At 35.4% G+C, this 20798-nt stretch overlaps 1 protein-coding gene and 1 long non-coding RNA gene across 7 annotated transcripts in view; one reads left to right on the top strand and one right to left on the bottom strand.

The window, feature by feature from the left end:
* The window catches only part of YAF2 (YY1 associated factor 2), a 69773-nt gene extending 57368 nt beyond the window's left edge, over positions 1-12405 (top strand). For 3 of the 6 annotated variants that reach the window (XM_074325829.2, XM_074325828.2, XM_074325830.2), the window contains 2 exons: positions 9837-9989; positions 11003-12405. In XM_074325829.2, the coding sequence (XP_074181930.1) occupies positions 9837-9989; positions 11003-11240 (391 nt within the window). In that variant the 3' untranslated portion in view covers positions 11241-12405. Of the gene's footprint in view, positions 1-9836; positions 9990-11002 lie in introns of those variants that run through there. The other 3 variants (XR_012494008.2, XR_016021444.1, XR_012494009.2) reach the window with 2 other exon arrangements.
* On the bottom strand, positions 1411-20694 carry LOC141570111 (uncharacterized). Its single transcript, XR_012494010.2, has 5 exons — positions 20561-20694; positions 18094-18196; positions 14385-14452; positions 4857-4990; positions 1411-2812 (listed from the first exon to the last, which is right to left on the bottom strand). It is a non-coding gene; the product is annotated as an uncharacterized LOC141570111 (long non-coding RNA).
* Positions 20695-20798: the final 104 nt, after the last annotated feature.

Below are 20798 nucleotides of genomic sequence, written 5' to 3'. Positions count from 1 at the left end.
AGAAGAGACCCAGTGGGCAGGTAGAGGTATGGCTTTAAATAGGAATGTGGATAGGGAAGTTAGAGTATATGATCACAGATGGAGTTTGTGGAAATTTTAATTGAATAGCGTCTATTTTCTCTGAGGTAAGAATTAAGGTCAATCCATAATAAAATGGCATGCAATAAAAGTAAGTTTTGTTCAGTGCTCTATCCTCAACGTTTGCTTGGAACAGTGATTTGAACAGTGAGTGTTTCATGAATATTTGTTAAATGAATGAATGTCATGAAGAGTAATCTTGGATTGGAGGGGAGAAGGCAGGGAGTCAAATAGGTAATATAGGAAGCTGCTGTTGGGTTAGGCTAGAATGGGGTTCATGGGAATGGTAACAGGGAATCGTTCCAATCATATGGAAGACAAATGGAAAGGACTCAATGTTTATTTGGCTAAGAGGAAGGAAAAGTTGAGGATGACCTGTTTGTAGCTCTAGAGAATGACCTTGGTCTTTCAAATTAAGTGAACTGTGATGATGTTTAATGATTTGAGGGATTTTTTCAGACTTAATTGCTGAACACTCTAACCTAGTTTTTATAGCAGATGTATTCATCTATTTTGTCTGTGCTTCCCAAGGACTATCTTAGTAGCTGCCAGGGAATCAGGTCTCCCCTGCTGCCACCTCCCAGGAGTTTAGGGAAAATTGTGTTCTGGGCTTCTGTAGAAGTGTTTGATGTTGACAAATATATATATATATAGATCTTCGAGTAAAGACTCTTCAGAATACTCTGCATAGATTCTTGAAATGGTGAAGCACATTGTTCCTTGCATTCTATAAGTACACTTAAGCAAGTATCAAGAAGAAAGAGTGCAGTGAACCTGAGGTGTAAATTTACTTGGTATAGTGCGAATACATTGGATCTCAGTTTTCTCATTATATTCCTCACATTATGTTCCTCACAGCCACACCTCAGGGATAACTGGGAGGTTCGAGGACGAGCGCTGAGCACACGGGGGCTCAGGAGTCCCCAGATCAACTTCATACATATATGGAAATCAGTGTTTCAGTTTTATATATTGAGATTGCTTGTAAGATTTTTTTTAGCATGATTTTGCTGCAAAAACAATAACAAAAACATTTGAGTATCCTTACTATAGGTAATGTTTGAATTTTGCTGATAAGTCAGTGTTGGTATTAGCATAGAGGACAATTTCATTATTTGGAAATGGGGAAAACCACTTAGAAAGGACTCTTATAATATGATTCAATAATAAATTTTTATAGAAAGCAGACATGTACATTAAACCCTTCATTCCATTTTTATGGAAAAGAAATAAATGGCTCAAAAGCAAGATGGCATCAGAAATTTTTTTCCTGGAAAATGAGTCCCTGGAAGTTGGCACCTAATCAAATCAGTGTTCATGTGATTGATTAATAGTTTTTAACACATTATATTTAATTTGTATTTATAATGATCATTAACTTTGAGATATTTATTGAGCATCTGATACGTGGGGATACAAAAATACGTAAGATGTGATCTTTTCCCATGTAGGCCTTAGAGTGCAGTTAGTGGGGAGCTAGAACATGAAAGGATTGATAGCATTACAGAGGAGTGTAGAAGACCATGATTCTGCAGAGGTGCTGCAAGGGTTCCACAAATATTCGATGCACATTTCTTTTTAAAATATTAACCATTTAAAAAATAAAATAACACATTACATAAATATGTTCTATGCGCCAAATATTAACATGCACAGAAGACCACTAAAGCTGATTAACTTATTTTTCAGATTAATTCATTCTTTTTTTGCAATCTCAAATTAAAGTAGCAAATTCTTTATTTATATTCCCTCAAACACTGTGAAAAAAGACATGTAGCCCCAGCAACATTTTTTAGTCATTATTTTCCCTCTTCCACCTCTGCCCTCACATAATAGTTTTGCTCCAAGCTACATTTCTCAAAACCTCTCCAACCCCCACAACAAAACAAAACCTCTTTTAGCAGTTTCTTTCTAACATCCTTTCCTTCTGATTCTCTGTCACAAAATCTCAAAAACTGATCTGTCAAGTAACATTTACCTCAGAAAGCCTGGAAGGGGAAGAGTCTTTGTGCAGGCCAGGTTATAGAATGTTCCTCTGAAGGCCTGGGGAGGAGAAAACCAGGAAATGACATGGAGTAATTTCCATGCCTTCATGCTTGTTAATCCTTGGTACACTGCATGGTGTTAGAGCTCTCTGACTGAGTCTTCAAATGACAATATGCTAGATAACTTTTTCACAAAAGTGAAAGGATCATTACCTGTACAATGTACTTTTTTTTTTCTTTTAAGATTTTATTGGGGAAGGGGAACAGGACTTTAAGGGGAACAGGACTTTATTGGGGAACAGTGTGTACTTCCAGGACTTTTTTTTTTCCAAGTCAAGTTGTTGTCCTTTCAATCTTGGTTGTGGAGGGTGCCATTCAGTTTCAAGTTGTTGTCCTTTCAGTCTTAGTTGTGGAGGGCGCAGCTCAGCTCCAGGTCCAGTTGCCATTGCTAGTTGCAGGGGGCGCAGCCCACCATCCCTTGCGGGAGTCGAACTGGCAAACTTATGGTTGAGAGGACGTGCTCCAATCAACTGAGCCATCCGGGAGCTCAGCGGCAGCTCAGCTCAAGGTGCCGTGTTCAATTTTAGTTGCAGGGTGCGCTGCCCACCATCCCTGTGAGACGCGAGGAATTGAACTGGCAACCTGTGGTTGAGAGCCCACTGGCCCATGTGGGAATCGAACCGGCAGCCTTCGGAGTTAGGAGCATGGAGCTCTAACCACCTGAGCCACCGGGCCGGCCCTACAATGTACTTTTAAGGACAAAAAGAAAATACGGTTTCTCACATGAGTAGTCATTCAACATAAAGGATTTTATCATGCAATATTTTGCAACAATGAACCTGAACCATCTTGTTTTGCTATAAGGACATGTGATGGTGTTTTTTCATCTTCTATGATATTTGATACCAAAATTTACTTGATATAATTCATAGTGGATAGACACTGGAGGATAGGTATGCATACCTACTCAAAAAATGAAAATGGTAATTTTGGAGCAAAGAAAATGGCTGTCCTCTTTTCAGAAAAAGCTTTCAAGGTTTTCAAAGAAAAATGTGTATGGACAATATAAGTGTAAAAAGAAGTAGAAGTAAAGATGAGCCAAAATCTATCAGAGATGTATTGAAATCAGGAAATCGGTGTTCCTGGGATTAGGCCTAAGAGCTGATGAGGAATTAGTTACATTAAAAAAAAAAAAAAAAACTTTGCCAATTTAGGTCTATATACCTTCAAAATCATGTTACGGAATAAAAATTTGGGCTTAGTATGTCTTAAAGTGTTACTAAAAATTTTAATATTTATTGTTCTTTTATTTCTTCTGTAAATTATAAAATGACTTAACATACAGAGGGTGCCAAAAAAATGTGTACACATTTTAAGAAAGGAAAACGGTATTAAAATTGTAATACTCAATATATACCAATAACAAAAGATGAATACAAGTCACGTTTGACTTCTGCAATTACAAGAGGTGCTCAAAGTGGTTACCATCAGCATCCAGACACTTCTAATTATGGCGAACTACTGCTTGAGCAACGTTGACCAAGGTGTCCACTTGTATACATTTTCTTTGGCACCCCTGGTATATTTTAAAAGGAGGTCCATGGTGATGGCTATTTTTCCCAGTATACTGATGATTTAAACGTGAACTAAAGTTCTTTTCACCCTGTGTATAATAAGTCCTCTGTTTTCTGTATGACAGCACACCTTTTTTTCCCCGTTTAGTGCTTTTAACAAAATTTACTTTTATTTAATTAGTTTACTTTCGTATGGTGTCTGCATCATCTGCTAAGTAAACTCTGAGGACATGGACTATGTCTGTCTTGTTTATGGTGAATCTCCAGCACTTTACCTAGTACCTGACAGTATAAGTGTGTAGTACATTGTCAAACAGGGTGGGTGCTTTTAAAAACTTCCTTGGTTAGATTTTTGGTCTTTTGTTGATAATGTATCAACAGACTCACAACAGATTTAGGTTTATTAGTTCAGCCTTTTTTACTCATTGAGATTTATTAAATTGCTTCGATTTACCGTAATTTTATCATGAAGCAGATTGCTTCTGAGCTGTAATGCTGCCTCTATTAGAAAAGAACCAGTAATTATTTTATAGCTTGTTTGTTCATTTGTTTTTCCTGTCCAATTTGACAAAGCAAAATTGTGATGAGGATGGTCAAGCTTATAACATTTTTCTTATAATTAGCACATAGAATTTGTGTTGGGGGATGGTGGGATTGGAGGGCAGACACACAGTTAGAAACGGCATATAAGTCAACATGTACCAGCCTCCTGCCCCCATGGGATGTCAGACAACTCCTAAAAATATTTTATTCTGATGAATAGTAAATATCCATTAAATAGTTGTTGAAATGTTCCCCTTTTTCTTACGTTACAGTACATCAACAGACCTGCCAAACTTTACTGTCTATTTGGGCTATTTATGAAGTATATGTAGAAACACATAGGGATTCCCAAATTTTTGAATATGGTATTACACAAATTATAGCCTAATCATAACATATGTAAGAAGATGACAGTAGAGTGCCGTTGGAATATGGATAGATAGCACTTATTTTACTAATTAGGTGATCCTTTTGTTCTCCTAATCACAGAGTTTTTGGCATTGTAGGTGTGTTGTCAAAACCACGGATTTAAACCACTGAACATAAAAAGGCATACGTTATTAAATGATACCCTTCCCCTTATTTCCTGAGTTAACTGTCTCCCACTTCTCAAACTTCCTGCTATCCTCCTTATTTTTCTCAGTAAATACAAAAGGGATCACAGTTAAACTCTTACGCTCCGTGGAGATGGGAGGGCTTTCTTCTTAATAGGGCACGGTGAAGAAGAGTCATTTTATGACATGATGAAAAGATCATCATAAGGGATGTTCCCTTATCTTCAGTGAAGGATCTTTACAGCTCATTTAGCCCCTAGAGAGCAGCAGAAAACTTTATATTAATAATCTGACTATATGTATATAAGTATATTTATATCTCGTGCTCCTTTTCCCCTAAAGTTGAACCAGATCAAATAATCCTACAACAGAGGAGCAAAGTTACAATCTTGAAGTGCAAATCAACCATCATTGAAATAAGAATAAAATAATGGAATAGTACACATTTAGGCAAGTCTAGGATAAAAAGAGAAAGAGATACAACTATCAAGAACAGAAATAAATAACATTTTTTCTTAAGGCATAAGAGAACTACTATAGAAAATTTAGTGATTAAAAAATGAAATCAACAAACAATAGGTACAAAGATTGCGTAGTTGCTTATCAGACCACTAGTTTTGCATTTCCGTTTGCCCTCATGACCAATACCAAGTTCATCAGTCCCTCTTGTTTAGAGTAGTCCTGTTCTTGGCTTCCTGCAACTGCGTGTCTTAGTCCCTTTGAACAGCTATAACAAAAATACCATAGACTGGGTGGGATATAAAAAACGGTAATTTGTTTCTCACAGTTCTGGAGGCTGGGAAGTCCAAGATCAAGGCATTGGCAGATTCAGTGTCTGATGAAGACACACTTCCTCATTGACAGCCATTTTCTCGCTGTGTCCTCACAGGGCAGAATGGGCGAGGGATCTCCCTGGGGCCTCTTTTCTAAGGGCACTAATCCCATTCACGAGGGCTCCACCTGCATGACCCAATCACCTCCAAAGGCCCCACTTCTACTGCCATAACCTTGGGGGATAGGATTGATTTCAACATATGAATTGGTGGGGGTGGGGCACAAACATTCAGTCCACAGCACTGTTTTTCCATTTCTTTCAGTTTTACTCCCATTTGGGGGGAGTTCTTTATCCCTCTTATTCAGGTGCACATTAGGTTGTATTATCCTGAAATGTCAACAGATTCACTGCTTCAATTCCACTCCCCTGCCTACGCCATAGAATAGATCCTTATTACTACTACTCCATTTGCAGTTTGATGTGGTAGTTCTCCAGCTTGTCTCTCACCTGACCAGCTCGACCAACTGTTCTTTATGTGTTGGTTTTGCCTTGTGGGAGAGTGGACATTTGTTGAGTATTTTGTTCTTACCACTGACAGTTTAACACCACTGACAGTTTAAGAATTCTAGATTCATAACTCTTAGAAATAAATTATTTATATTTAACTCAACCTCATGGTTTTATGAAGCAAATCATGCTTTACTAATAAGCTTTTATTTTCAGATTAATGGACCATATTTTATATGGGCCATATAAAAAGGGAAAATGATTCTAGGAAGATACTGGAGACATAAAACTTGTTAAATATGATAAAGACTTGGCAACAGTTGTATTATAACATTCATGAAATTGGGGAATTAGGATTATCCCTTTCTCACATAAAAGCAGGATTGAGACATGAGGCAGTGTCATAAAATGGAATGGTACATAGAGACAAATCCTAGATGGGTGGGGAGTGCTTGATCATGTTATAAAAATACTTCGTACCCAACCACAGCACAATAGTTATATTTCTGAAAATATCATGATCAGAGTGTCCACGATTGAGGTATTTAGATCTTACGGAAAAAACAGCATTGGGGTACTGAGGTCATTAATGAATCCAGAAAAACCTAGAAAAATACTCAATTTTATTTAAAGATAACATTAAAAAAAGACATCTTAAGTTAGTAACAATGACTGTTAAATAAACAACATAAATTATTGATTGCTTGAAACTTCAGGATTTTATTCTAGGTCAAAAGAATGTAAATCTGTTTTACTGTTTGCAGTTTTATTGTAATTCAATTTAATTCATTAACATTTTCATAATTTATTTTGCATTAAATTGAGGTGGAGGGAGCAACAGCACAAAATGTAATAAAGGAAGTTGTCGAACCTTCATTTTTCGTGGAAGGAATAGATTTAGAGATCCATAATACCTTGGAGACTAAATGATAACTGCACCTCAATTGCATTTTATATCTTGGAGTGACTCAATTTTAGGTGACTCACTGTTCACTAGGCACAGCTCGAAACACATTTTTCTCAACTGTGTCACACCTTTGAGCTTTCTTTCTTTCCATAATCCGACATAATTAAAAGAAATTAATTATTGCTGCTCTTACTTTTTCATTACTTTTTTACTTCTGTGTAGAGGGTGGTTGATCCTGGCCAATGAGTAGGCTTAGAGACATTACTGTACTCCTTTTCTTAAAAAAAACTTCCTTCCTCATTAACCCTATTTGCCATTCACTCATTCTTCAACAAATATTAAATGTCTAGTATTTTTTCAGGACTATGCTAGGCACTAGTTATATACAGTGGTACAGAAAGCTAATATCAGCTCCTTTTTTATGGATTTTATATTCTAGAAGAGGAAACAAAACTCGAAAACTGCAACTCCTTCCCCAACATTGCCTGTGTTCCTTACTTATTGTTTTCATAGCATTTATCAACATCTAAGACTGTTTATTTTTTGTTTGATTCCCCCACAGAATGTTGGCTACACGAGGGCAAGTTCTGTATATTTTGCTAAAGGATTATCTGTTGGTTGAGAAGTGAGAAAGACACATCTGATTGGTCACCATGTCCCCTTGATTCTGCTTCTTCACTGTCTTAAATAACTCCACTGCTGCTTCCTTAGTTCAAGCCCTTTTTATTTTTGCCTGATTTATTAAAGTGGCTTCTTAACAGTTTCCCTGCCTCTGTAGTACCTTTCCTCTTAAGACTGTTGCCAGTAATCTTTGTAAAATTTGTATTTGAATTTCTTTAGTGATCGCCCATCTTTTAAGAGTAAATCAGACTCCTTAGCTTTAGCTTTTCGTTATCAGGTGTCTTCCTATCTGTCTAACCTTGCTTTTTTTAATTTCTCTGCCACTCCCTGCTCTCCTTCTCAAACTTTATGCTGAAGTAGTACCAGTATGTTGCACTTCTTCCAGCTTTTTCACAAATGTGGTGGCTGGACCAGAGGCATCAGCATAACTTGGAAACTAGTTAGAAAAGCAAATTATTGGGCTTCACCCCCAGATAAATCTGAAGAGTGTTTAATGGCACTTCTGAAATAATGAAACTAACCATTTAATATTTCTCTTTTAACTTCGATACACTTATACAAAGTGGAAGTAAAAGATTTCATCATTCATCTCCTTTATTATAAAGTATGAAATTGTTTTTCTAAGTTTGAAAGGTATGTTATAAATTAAAAACAGAGGCTACAAATATAAGCTTAAATGTAAGGATGCCCTTTTTTTAAAACTAGATTAAGACATTTGTGTTTGAGCTTTTTTTTTTTTTTTTTTTTCCACTCATAAAGCCAGGAGTGATACAATAGTCACTGAATCAGAAACACTGGAGTTAGGGCTAAGCCCTCCTATTCCTGTAGGTAATCCTTTTGTACCTTAAATTTGAGAACCACTCCTTTAATCCTTTTTTTTAAAAGTTCGTTTCTTGAATAAGCTCAGCCATTAATTACCATGCTTTCAATATCACTTTCATTTGTGTAACTTTTCTTAAAATATTGGGGTGACAACAGTCAACAAAACTACATAGGTTTCAAGTGTACAATTCTATAATACATCATCTGTATATCACATTATGTGTTCACCATCCAGCGTCAGTTCTCCTTCCATCACCATATATTTGACCCCCTCATTTGTGTGACTCTCGATCTACATCATTAGCCCGGATTTCTTTGTCAATCCTACTTTTTAAGTTGTGTATTGGACATCTTTCCTGTATATCCTTCCTGTACTTCAGATTCTTTAAGTTCTAAACAAAGTTCATTTTCCATCTACTGAAATCGCTTTTACATACTGTATTTCCTATTTCTTCCTTCAAAGGATTCTTCCTTGCAGATTTGAATCATAGATTGTGCAGTATTTTCTCATTGATTTCTATTTTCTGTTGCTCTAGAAGAACAACAAAAAAAGATTTTTTAATAACTCAACACTACTGACCAAAATAGGGTCAGGATTTTCCAGGCAATAAAATTATTGTTGTTTATAGACCATCTGTTAAAATGTATTTTTATCTTCCCTCCTCAGTCTTCTTTCTCTGTCTGATTTTAAGAACTTAGAGACTACTTACTTTGAATCTTCACTTTAGTTGCCCAAGTTCTACCATCAAGCTCGAGGGATCCTTGACACTGAGCCAATAGAGTGGTAGCTTGTACTGGCACCAAAGGTTGAAGCCAGGTAACATTTCAGATATCTCGCAATTCCTACAGTAGCTTCTCAATAAATATTTTTTAAATGAATAAGTGAGTAAGTAGGCACGTCTCAAAGGACTGGGCAGATCTCCAAGGTCAAAAAAGCATGGTGAGATTGTGGCTTAGGGACATAAGGAAACTCAACGATTTGAGCAATAAGGACAGAGCAAGTATTAAGTGAATAAATGAAATATTTTAAAGGAAAAAACAAATAGCCATTGACACAAATGGTTATTCCTTCCTTCTCTGAGGGAGGAGGGATATATTTAAGTGTTATTTCAGTGTAAACTTGCAAGTTTAATTTTTAAAATTTATGTTTATATGTGTACTTCCCTATGAACATTTAGTTTGATACACATTTTTAATTTCATGTTGATTTATGTAATAGTTATATTCTAATGGTTTGACTATATCTTGGGCTATAACTTTTAACTATTATAGTTATATTTTTGTTGGATAGGAAAGACAATGTATGTGTGTATATATTTATTAAATTGCACATCTGAATTATGTTACACAGGAATTTTTATACTTGAAAGTTATATATCTATTCTCATAATTTGAGATACTCTATCATAAAGAATATACATTTTAAGTTATAATAATAAAAAACAACCTTTCTTTTTAACATGCACACAGGAAACCTCGACCTGTCTCCCAGTTGGTTGCACAGCAGGTTACTCAGCAGTTTGTGCCCCCTACACAGTCAAAGAAAGAGAAAAAAGATAAAGTAGAAAAAGAAAAAAGTGAAAAGGAAACAACTAGCAAAAAGAACAGTCATAAGAAAACCAGGTAAATTTGAAGAGTGTTTCATGGCACTTTGGAAATAATAAAATTAACCATTTAATATTCTCTTTTAACTTTGATACACTTATACAAAGTGGAAGTAAAAGATTTCATCATTCATCTCCTTTATTATAAAGTATGAAATTGTTTTTCTGAGTTTGAAAGGTATATTAGAAATTAAAGACAGAGGCTACAAATATAAATTTAAATGTAAGGATGCCTTTTTTAATTTTTTTAAACTAGATTCAAAGACGTTTGTGTTTGAGCTATTTATTTTTCATTCATAAAGCCAGGAGTGATATTCACAATATTCACAGATAATTGCATGGGCTTTAATCAGTCAAAATAGTCATGGGTCCATGCAAAACAGATGCCCTTATCTGCACATCAGTGGAGTAACAGCCCTGCATATAACTCAACCAAAGCTGTTACCAGTTTCCTCTGTGATATAACTATGTCATTGTTGTTCTAAACCATTTATTTTAATAAAATTGATTATCTGTAAATTATGGTAAAACTATAAAAGCACAATTCAGAGACCATTACTTCCAGAGTATCACAGTTTTTTTTGTGATGTTGAAGAAGATTCATGAGTGATTGGTTTGATTAATGTTAAAGATTTGAAACATTTAATGATATTTTTGTGGCTAGTTACACATGAATCTAGAGCAGGGGTGCCCAAACTTTTTTCAACGTTTTTTACCAAGGGCCATATGCGGTAAAATACACAAACAGCTGGGCCACTCACTCGAGGTGAAGTACGTATTGCCTCGCCTGGTTTATTTAAACTAAATATGTTTTTGGAATTTGCTGCGGGCCAATTAACAATGGATTGCGGGCTGCAGTTGGCCCACGGGCTGCAGTTTGGACACCCCTGATCTAGAGCTTTAAACATAGATGTATTCATTTTGTTATTTTTACCTAATTTATTATTCATTATAGGCACAGAAAGTATTATTCATTAAAGGCACAGGTAGACAGAAGAGCTAGTTTAAAATTTTATCATGTTTTGTGTTTAGGCCAAGATTGAAAAATGTGGATCGGAGTAGTGCTCAGCATTTGGAAGTGACCGTTGGAGATCTGACAGTCATTATTACAGACTTTAAGGAGAAAACGAAGTCACCGCCTGCATCTAGCGCTGCTTCTGCAGATCAGCACTGTCAGAGTGGCTCTAGCTCTGATAACACAGAGAAGGGAATGTCCAGGTCATCTTCACCCAGAGGAGAAGCCTCATCATTGAATGGAGAATCGCATTAAAGTTTATTTTCTCCAATTTCTTAGTCACTTCTGTCATAATCATGCAAATACACAGATTATGCCAAGTACCACATTTTCATGACAAACATATTCATGTACAATTCATAATTTGTGTTTTACATAAAATAGAAATTTGTTAGAATTTGTTAGATTTTATTGCAATCTATGCCTATCAAACATTTCCAGACTTTAACATTTTGGTCTTCACAGTTAAAGGTGCCATGAAAATGTGGTTGAATTATTCATTATGCAGTGTTATTGGTAAGTCTATTTTCACTTTTAGTTTAGTGAATTCTAACACATAATTCTTGAATTCTCTACTATTGGCATGTAACGAATTTAAATTTTTATAACATAGTGCAAGCTGCCTAAATATGTATTATTTGAGAATTGTGAAACAAATAGTTATATGTATACAAGTCAAAGATCAACTTAATCAAATATTGCTGCAACAGGATTTTCTTAAATGGTTATCTTCTTAAATACACCTGCTGGTACTTGGTGTGGTTAAATAGGAAAATTGTTATTAAATAAAGAATTTGTATGAACCGTTGCCAATGTTTTTGACACATTTTACTAAATTATTGTTCCTGAGTTATGTTTCTGGTTTTATCTGTTTGTTTTTTTTTGTTTGTTTGTTTTTTTGCTTAACTTTCAAAATATTCATTTATTGTAATGTTTACTATCAGACTAGTAAACAATAAAACTGATTATTTAGCTTTATAATTCAGGTTTAGTGCTATTGTCATAGAACACTGGTATTTTCTGTATTATATAAAAAATTAAAATTAAAATAATTATAAGCATTTGGAAAAAGCAGAAGATAAAAGAAACCTGCCATGTTTCAAAAGCTGCAATTTTTGGAAAAGCTTTAACTTAATAGTTTTATCACTGTTTCCTTGCCCCAAACTTACCCAGGGTCATAGAAGTATGAATCTAATTAATACAGAAATGGGAACTGTTGCACAGAAGTGGGAAATAACTAATTTTAAATCAGTTTAATTGGCCTCTTATTAAATGTAACAATTCTTATGAAAATCATAGTGCCCTATTTTCAGACACAACTTCCAGTTTATGCATTTATCAATATTCTGAAGTATAAAAAGTATTTACAGCCCCACTTACTATTATGTAAAGTTACGAATAAAATATTTTTATGACTACAGATTTTGCATTTTTGTTTACAACTAATAAAGTGTTTTATGTTATATTTAAAAATCTAACCTAGAAACCACACAGTACTTCTTAAATTCTCCTAGGGTTTCCTGCTTTCTCTTACCCATTTGCTTAATATATAGCTACCTGTAGGAGACTTCTGCAATATAAATGAAGTTCAAAAACATAACTTGGATACAACATATCACATAAAGACATCATGATAGCATTTGAAGAAAAAAATTATGGACCCTGACAGTTGTGATATTTGGTGGTTTCACGTGGTAATGTAATTTTCTGTTTAATTGCAGTACTTTTTACAGGCACAATGGTACTGTCTTTTTTGTAAGATGCTAGTTGTGAAATACAGTTAATTGCATATAGTAAAAGTCTGTGATTAAAACATTTATATACCTCATTCTTTATAGTGTTGTTAAGTGAAAAATTAAAATTTGTTTTTATTATAAGATACTTTAAATGGAACCCCAACTAACTGGTTATGTTCTTTTAAAACATGCAGTCTTTTGTCTTATTTTATTCTCTGGGTTTTTTATGTTTCAAATGTTTTTTTATATACTCATTTTTAGACATAGTAAAAATTACAAATAATAGTAATAGGGAACATAATCTAAGTTTTAAGTCAAATCTGTGCTTTGGAGGTACTGGGTCTTCTGATGATGATTAAATACTTTCAGGATGTGTTTTAAATGGACTGCATAAGAGAGAAAAATCTGACGGAAGATGGGATTTTACCTGAATGGGACATAGTCATCTTTCTGTATTGGTGGGGAGATAGTATAGCATGGAAATTAAAGAGTGCTAGCTGGTGTCTGGCATTTGAATACCTATTGTAGAAACTAAGTGAGTTTGAGTAAATAGCTCAAGGTCACTTCCCATCTGTTAAACAGGGTAATGATAATCATCTAACTTGTAGGATTGTTGGGAGCATTAAATGTCAATCCATATAAAGTTCTTAACAATTACCTGACATACTAGATGCTCAGTAAAGGTGAGCTTTTACTATCTTAATAGGTAAAATCCCATTACGAATTTTTTTTTTTTTTTTTTTTTGGTAACAAAAGTCATTCCATGCCTTCTTGGATGACTGAAAAGAATTGTGTTCTGGAGGGTACACTGAATTTTCTGCATCAGATGTTTGCTCTGATCCCAGACCAGCCATCTTTCTATAATGAAAGAACCTGATGGTGTGCACTGTGTGACAGGAGAAATGAACCAAGTTGGCTAATTTGGAATTTTGTTATCCTTTCATTAATCACAATTATCTTCACCTGCCTTCATCTCATCCTACCTCAAACTTCCAAAAGAGGAAAGAGACCCAAATCCCATAAATACTTACACCTCATGTTAAAATATGCAAAAGAATTCAGAGCCTGGGTTTACAGTACATTTTTAGCTCTGTTTCATCAATTTACCCTGTGGTTTTAGCAGTGGGTTCTTTTAACCAAATTCCATACAAAAAGAGAATTATTCAGAGTTTATTACCTTATTTTGATATAAATACGAGTGAAGATATAATTTGAGGCATACAAGAATACATACTCTTAAAACCTTTTGTATTACACAGTAGAAAGTTGACTTACTTTAAAAGTTTTATTTTTATTAAATGCTTTCCTAAGATTATAGTGATGATAGACTAACTGAAAACAATAAAGGAAGAAAAACCTCAGCTTTTCTAAGTTGATAGCATATTTATTAACTTACTTTTAGACATAAACCCTTACTGCCTAAAAAGAGTATAGTGTGTTTTTTTTAACTTTTTTTTAAGTGTGTTTTTCCAGGACGTGTCAGCTCCAAGTCAAGTAGTTGTTTTAATGTAGTTGTGGAGGGTGCAGCTCACAGAGGCCCATGCAGGATCCAACAGGCAAGAACCCTGTGTTACGAGCATCGTGCTCTAACCAACTGAGCTAACAAATGGTCTAGGGGTTTTCGTTTCCACTTAGCTGCTGCTTTTCTTGGTCTGCAACTTACCTCTTTTCTGGGATCTTTTAAAGACTTGATGTAGTAACGGGGCCATTGCCAGCAATTTCGGAACTGTACTTTGAAAAATAAGTGAAAACAGAAAAGTGAGTATGTAAGAAAAGGATGACCACAAAATAATACTTTTGACTCATTAGCCCTGGTGCCCTTCCTCTTTAACCATGGGCACCTTCAGTTGTCTGAAACAACGAAAGTAGAAAACTGAAATGTAGAAAATCCATCAGTGACAAAAATAGCTGAGCAGACAGTAAAGGTTACAGAATACAGGATGTGACTGATCATTTTGTGAAAGCAGATGAGAATGCCTAAACCAGCTATTGACATTGATGAAAAATAAGCCCCACTAGTATCAAAGGCAAGCAAGGACAGGAATGGAAAAAAAGGAGGGAAGAAGGGGAAAAACAAAGACAGTGCAAATATAATAGAAATAAGAAAATGGGTCATTGTGATGCAATCTGGATAGAAAAGAATGACTAGGAAGGGAGAAAATAGAGCTTTCAGCATGTCTGTCTCAGAACATTTGAAAAACATGCTATGATAAATCATAACAAGTTTCAGTTGTGTTTAGTAGACTGTTTATTAGGGCAGCAGCTATGTGTAATAACTTTTGAACAATAGTCTTCAAAACCAGTGCATTTTAAAAAGCTGTATTTACCTTGAATAATGCGGACAGTTTACTTTCCGGAATGTACATCATCACTTGCCCTGGTAATTTAAATGTTAACGTTTTTAATGTGGTGTGTTTAGCCAGTGTAGATATTCCTGCCTTTATGGAATAGGCCAACTCTGGAGCATACGAAATGTCATGAGAAGACCAGGTACTTCTATGGAAAAATCAAGTGGAGCTCTGACAGGTTTCAGTGCTCTTGGACATGTTTCATATTCAGAATCATTTTCTGGTGGTCATGGGTCCCTGCCACCAACACCCAACCAGTAGGAGTTGTAGACTGTGGTAGCTATTTCACTGTGGTAATACTTCCAGTATTTTTCTGATCTAGGTTTTCCAGAATCAGTATTACTCAACTCTGAACATTTATTGAGTATATTTTGTGTGCCAGGCACTGGGCTAGGGCTTGGTTACAAAGGAGACAAAAATGTGGGACTCACATCTTGGAGATCTGTAAATAATTACAATGCCATCACTGCATAATAAAAATGTGTAAGATACAGAAGTAGCAAAGAGGGTGTGCTTGTCACCCTTTTGTTTCTAGAAAATTCATCTTGGCCTTAGTATCCACTGCAAGTTCACACTGAAAATGTTAGTATCTCATCTGGATAGCTGCAGCCAGTGACACCCAATATTACAATACTAGTGACACCCAATATTACAATAGCTGTAATATTGGGTGTCACTAGTAGTTTCAGCCAGCACCATTACATTTTTCAAAAGTTTAAAACTTGAAACCATGCAATGCGAGATAATTTTCTACACTAATTTTTAAAAATTAACAGCTGAAGGAGGTCTACTATTGCCTTTCTGTGAAGATACCAAGGGAACATTATGTCACTCAGAATCCAAGTGAGAAATTTTATTTAGACCTATTTCAGGAAAAGCTATACTTCACCTGAGAAATCAATTTGCCTTTTTCTTATGGACAATGCAAATCATTAATTGTTAATCAGTTTTTGCTTTAGTTGTAAGAGATCTCAGATTAAAATCAGGCTTTTAATAATTATGTAGGACTCAATTGCTTGTGTGTCTATATTCTAACTGATTATTCATATTTTTCTAGATTCTTTTTTATCTACTTAATGTTTTTCCTTATGTTTTTATAAAGTTCCTCAAATCTCTTCTGCAATAAGGCTAAATAGTAATATATTTTTTAAAAAGCTCAAACTGCTTTATTTCAATGTGTGAGGATAAGTAAGCCCCAATGGGAACTTTTTGGGGCAAGGAGCCAGTAAAATGGTGCCTCTCCAACTAGAATTCCCGAGGAGTGGAAATAATATATGAGTTTGGCAGGTCTTGAGATTACACCTTGGTTTAGGTTGCTGACCTACCTGGAAATAGGAAGTTTGAATGAAAGCTACTATACCGTTTTCATATTTCCATTTACTCTTTTAGCAAGAGAATTCAGAAAGTAAACTGGGTACCAAGATTTATTTAGACTTTTTCATGTGTATTATTTTCACTACCCTCTTTTAATTCATAATAATAACAATTAAATAAGCCTGTGTTTACTTTTGAAGAAGAGTTCAAAACCAGTTTGGAAAAAAGACTCCTAGGGGACAAAATGGCAAAGAAAGCATTTTAAAAAAAAGAAGGGAAGTAGGCTGAGTTCTCAGAAGAAAAGAGCAGATTGATCTGGCCTTAGGCCCAAAAAGTAGTTTTGAGTCTTTAATAAGATTAAATACAACAATTTACATTTCCAGTACAGGATAACATAAATAATTTAAGGGACACTTTAACTTAATTAGAGCCAAAATTTTTTTTTTCCTTTATGAATATACAGAAATGTAAAAAAAAAAATCAAACAGAATGTAGAACTCTCTGGTAATGTGATTTCTGAATAGAAAAGAATATGGATAACAAGAATGCTGATTTTATTTTTCACTTAAGCACTGGACTTCCACTGGATTTCTGAAGTGAGATGGTATCAGAATTCTTAGTTATTCCCACTCAGCCTTCAATTTTTTTTTGTAACCTGGGTTAGGAGAGAGACTTGTAACTTAATATTGTAATCATGACCTTGACTGATGGCAGGTTTTAGAGAATTTGTGCATGTGTGTTTTAATTTAAATTTTCCCCATGACTAAATTTCCCTGCAAATCTAGCTTTTAATTTTACTGACAGCATTTATTTTAAAATAATAGATTATATTCTATTGTAATAATGGGAATGGAAGGTTCCTGAAGATTGATCCAGGGAGAATTACAGATGTGGTCCACAGGATAGTCCTTCGTCTCTTCCCCTCTATGCTGCCTCCATACTCTCCCTCCCTGTGGATGGAAATGCCACCTGTATGCTAGGATCGCATAGGAACTAAGGTGTTCCCACTCATTGGTTTTCCACTACCACTTTTTCTAATCTTGTGACCAATAGTTGAGTTTTTTGAGAAGGAAAAGAATCACTTCACTGTTTCATTGTATCCCTGACCTAACCCTTTCCCTACATTTACTGGTCTGAATGAATATTTAAAATACTTTTTGTTCAAACAGCATTATTTTCCAACTTTTTCCTCTGGTCCAATAAGGTCTCTAGGAAATAGACTGTGGAAAATAGAGAAATTTCACTGGAGGCCTACTGGAGGAGAGAATAATTTTCATTTTTAGTCTGAGTTTCTGATTCTTTGTGCTCTGTAACTAATCTGACTTGTATTCTTGTATTTCTCTGATTGTAAATTTTATTTGTTTTCACCCCCAAGACTAGTCTAAGAGGTTTTCATATAACATTGATTTTTTTCTTTTTGCTTTTAATTTGCATCACTCAGCATTTATTTGTTCATAGTGAGATAGCATGGTATAATGGAAAAAACAAACATGCACTTTGGATCCACAAATATTTCCATTCAAATTATGAATCTTCATTATTAGTGGTTAATGAACTTCTCTGAATTTCAGCTTCCTTGTTTTAGAAAAGAATAAATATCTTCTACTTCATATAAATGTTATAATGATTAAATTAGATTATGCATAGACCTTTATAAAGAAGTTATATAAAAGTTTTTCAAACTTTGCTCTGAAAATGTATAGAATTTACCTTTTTCCCAATAGGATGTCTTTTTTGTTGTTTTATTTTTTTAAAGAAGCACTCAAAGGTAGACAGGTGGGAAGGAAATGTTGAGTAGGACACCAAATTTGCTCTAGAAAGAGAGAAGACATGAAAAAATAAAATCACTCATTAATTGAATATCTATTATATATCCAACATGAACTAGGAGTTATAAGAAAAGTTAAGATTAATCTTTTATGAATATATGATTCCTGAGATTTGGATTATTCTGAATCCGAGAGTTTTCTAGATCATGGAAAAGATCTCTTATCTCCATAATTTAGACAACAGATACTGCCACTTAAAAAAATTTTCTTTGCCTAAATTTACCTTTTGATAGGGAGAAGGGAAGATCAAAACTGATTAAAAATTTGGATATAGCCAGCCTGTCATTAGAGAATTAAGACAGTTGTCTAGAGATGAAAAAAATAGATTTAGGAATATGTCATATACATAGTAAATGAAAAAATATCTTTTATGTCAAAAATATTTTAAATATAATTTTTAATAATTTAAAATTCATTTTAGGAATATGAAAATGTAACGTGTGAATCCTAAAAATGATCAGGAGGGCATGCTCCTTATAGTCCAAGATAACCAGTTAAGACAGTGTGTGGTAACAAAAAAATCATTTCTATTTTTGGTATGCCTTATACGAGTATAGTTTTTCAACAGAATTTCCTTTTTAATTACAGGATTAAAAGGAACCTAAAGAAATGATATGGTCCAGAAACCTGATGTCAAATAAATGGTTGATTATTTTTCTGGATATGCTCTTCCCATAAATTGTTGCAGAAATGAAAACTGCCATTCCAGTATCTTAACAATCTGTGGGTCATTACATCATGCTTTATTTTTTACTACATTTAGTTGCTTTGTTGAAATAGAGAACAGTTGAAGTTAGCATCTCTTTAAACATCCTTTATCTGAGTACTAGCTCTCACTCTAGTTTCTGGTACCATATCCTTTAGTTTTCCCTCTCAAAGTATTTCCCATTCTTATAAATGCTTTTATTATCCATCTTTGTACCTCCTTATTGTTTTTCTCTTAGAATTACAAGGTGTAGTGAAAGGATTAACTTAATATTGTCATTTTTTACCTGCCTGTCTCCCCTTTGAGGGCAGTGCACTCTAGCCTCTTGTCTGGCATGTAGAATATATTCAATAAATGTTTATTGAATGAATAAGTGTATGTTTTCATTCTATTCACACATCTTGATAAAATGCTAGTTTTTTATTTTTGGTCAGGTAAGGCAAGATTTAATTCTTATAGGTGAAGAAACTGAGGCTTAAATTTGTTTAGTGACTTTCTCACATTTACAGAGGCAGCACTTTTTTGGTGTAGGAATTCCAAATGGAGAATGGCTAAATTAAATAGTATTCTCCCACCTTGCTTCTCATGGCTAAACTCTTCAAAGCTCCAAGTGCAACATGAACAGTTTTAACAGCATGATTTCTCTCCGTGAAATTGTGTGTGTGTGTGTGTGTGTGTGTGTGTGTGTGTGTGTGTGTGTGTAAAGCTTCCTTTCCCTCACTTTTTGGCCAGCCTCCACAGGGCAGCTAGAATCTGCTCCCTAACAGGCAAGTGTGATCATGTTACGTCCTAATTAAAAAACCCTTCAATGGTTCACCATTGTCTGCCAGATTAAGTTTAAACTCCTTGGTATACTAGCTAAGACAAGGCACTCAAATATCTGGCCCCTTCAATTTCTAGTCTTATCGCTCAGCATATCCTCTCTTGCATTCACTTAGCTGGTGGTATCAAACTTCTCACAGTTGTCCGTCCCCCCCCCCCCCCCCCAACACAAGAGCCTGTTTATTATGGAGTTTCTCTTGATCACACCCATAGGTAGAACTGATTGCTCCTTTTGGTGTGTGTGTGCCCACACCTTAACAGGCTTACATTCTAATGTCTGTATCACTGTATCGCACTTACCTACAAGTACCCAGTGTCCTGTCCCACACCCCAAGTCACACAGTGCTTGGCACAGTGACGTTCTGCAACTGTTCCGTAAATGAATGGAGTGGAAATATGGCTGAGGAAATGGGAGAAGAAATGGAAAGCTGAAGAGAAAGCTCTTTAGGGCGAATATGAAATTGTTTTGGACATGCAAATGATGAGTTGTGAGGAAGGTCAAAAAGATGTAAAAGGGAGGACCTCACTTTGACAGGTACTTACAGCCTCCTTGGGAGGCAAAGTAAGCCTTCTCAACCGTAACAAGGTAATTAGATATCTGGGTGAAATGGCTCGTGCAGTTTTATAAAAACTTAAGAGGTTGGGGAAGTCCCGGCTGAGGAGGATGGAGCTGAAAAATGGCTTAATCAAGTGCTTTTAAGTGAAAGGCGTTTTTGTGCGTTAAGCAATTCCATCTTTACAACCACCCTACGATGAGGATATTGTTTCCATGTTAGAGTCGAAGAAACATGATCAGAGAATGTCGGTTGCCCAAAGTCACAAACTACCACGCCGAAGAACCATCATTTGAATTTGAGTCAGCTGCCTCCAACGCCCCCGTTCATTTCGCCATACGCCTCTGCAGTTCAGAGCCCCAGGCTCGGGATTTACCGGCTCTCGGGTCGGCGTTCCCGCTGGATCCTGCGGGTCTCGCACCCCCGCGCGCGGGGAACGCACCGCCGGCGCACCCAGCCCTCTCGCGCTCAGTGCGCCGGCGCGTCCGGCTGCTGCCCGCCCTC

This window comes from Rhinolophus sinicus, chromosome 1 (genome assembly GCF_057876585.1).
Source record: "Rhinolophus sinicus isolate RSI-liver-muscle chromosome 1, RSI-T2T, whole genome shotgun sequence".
Taxonomy (NCBI): Eukaryota; Metazoa; Chordata; class Mammalia; order Chiroptera; family Rhinolophidae; genus Rhinolophus; species Rhinolophus sinicus.
Note: the sequence above shows the minus strand (reverse complement) of the source record. Positions and strands in the feature narration are given on the sequence as shown.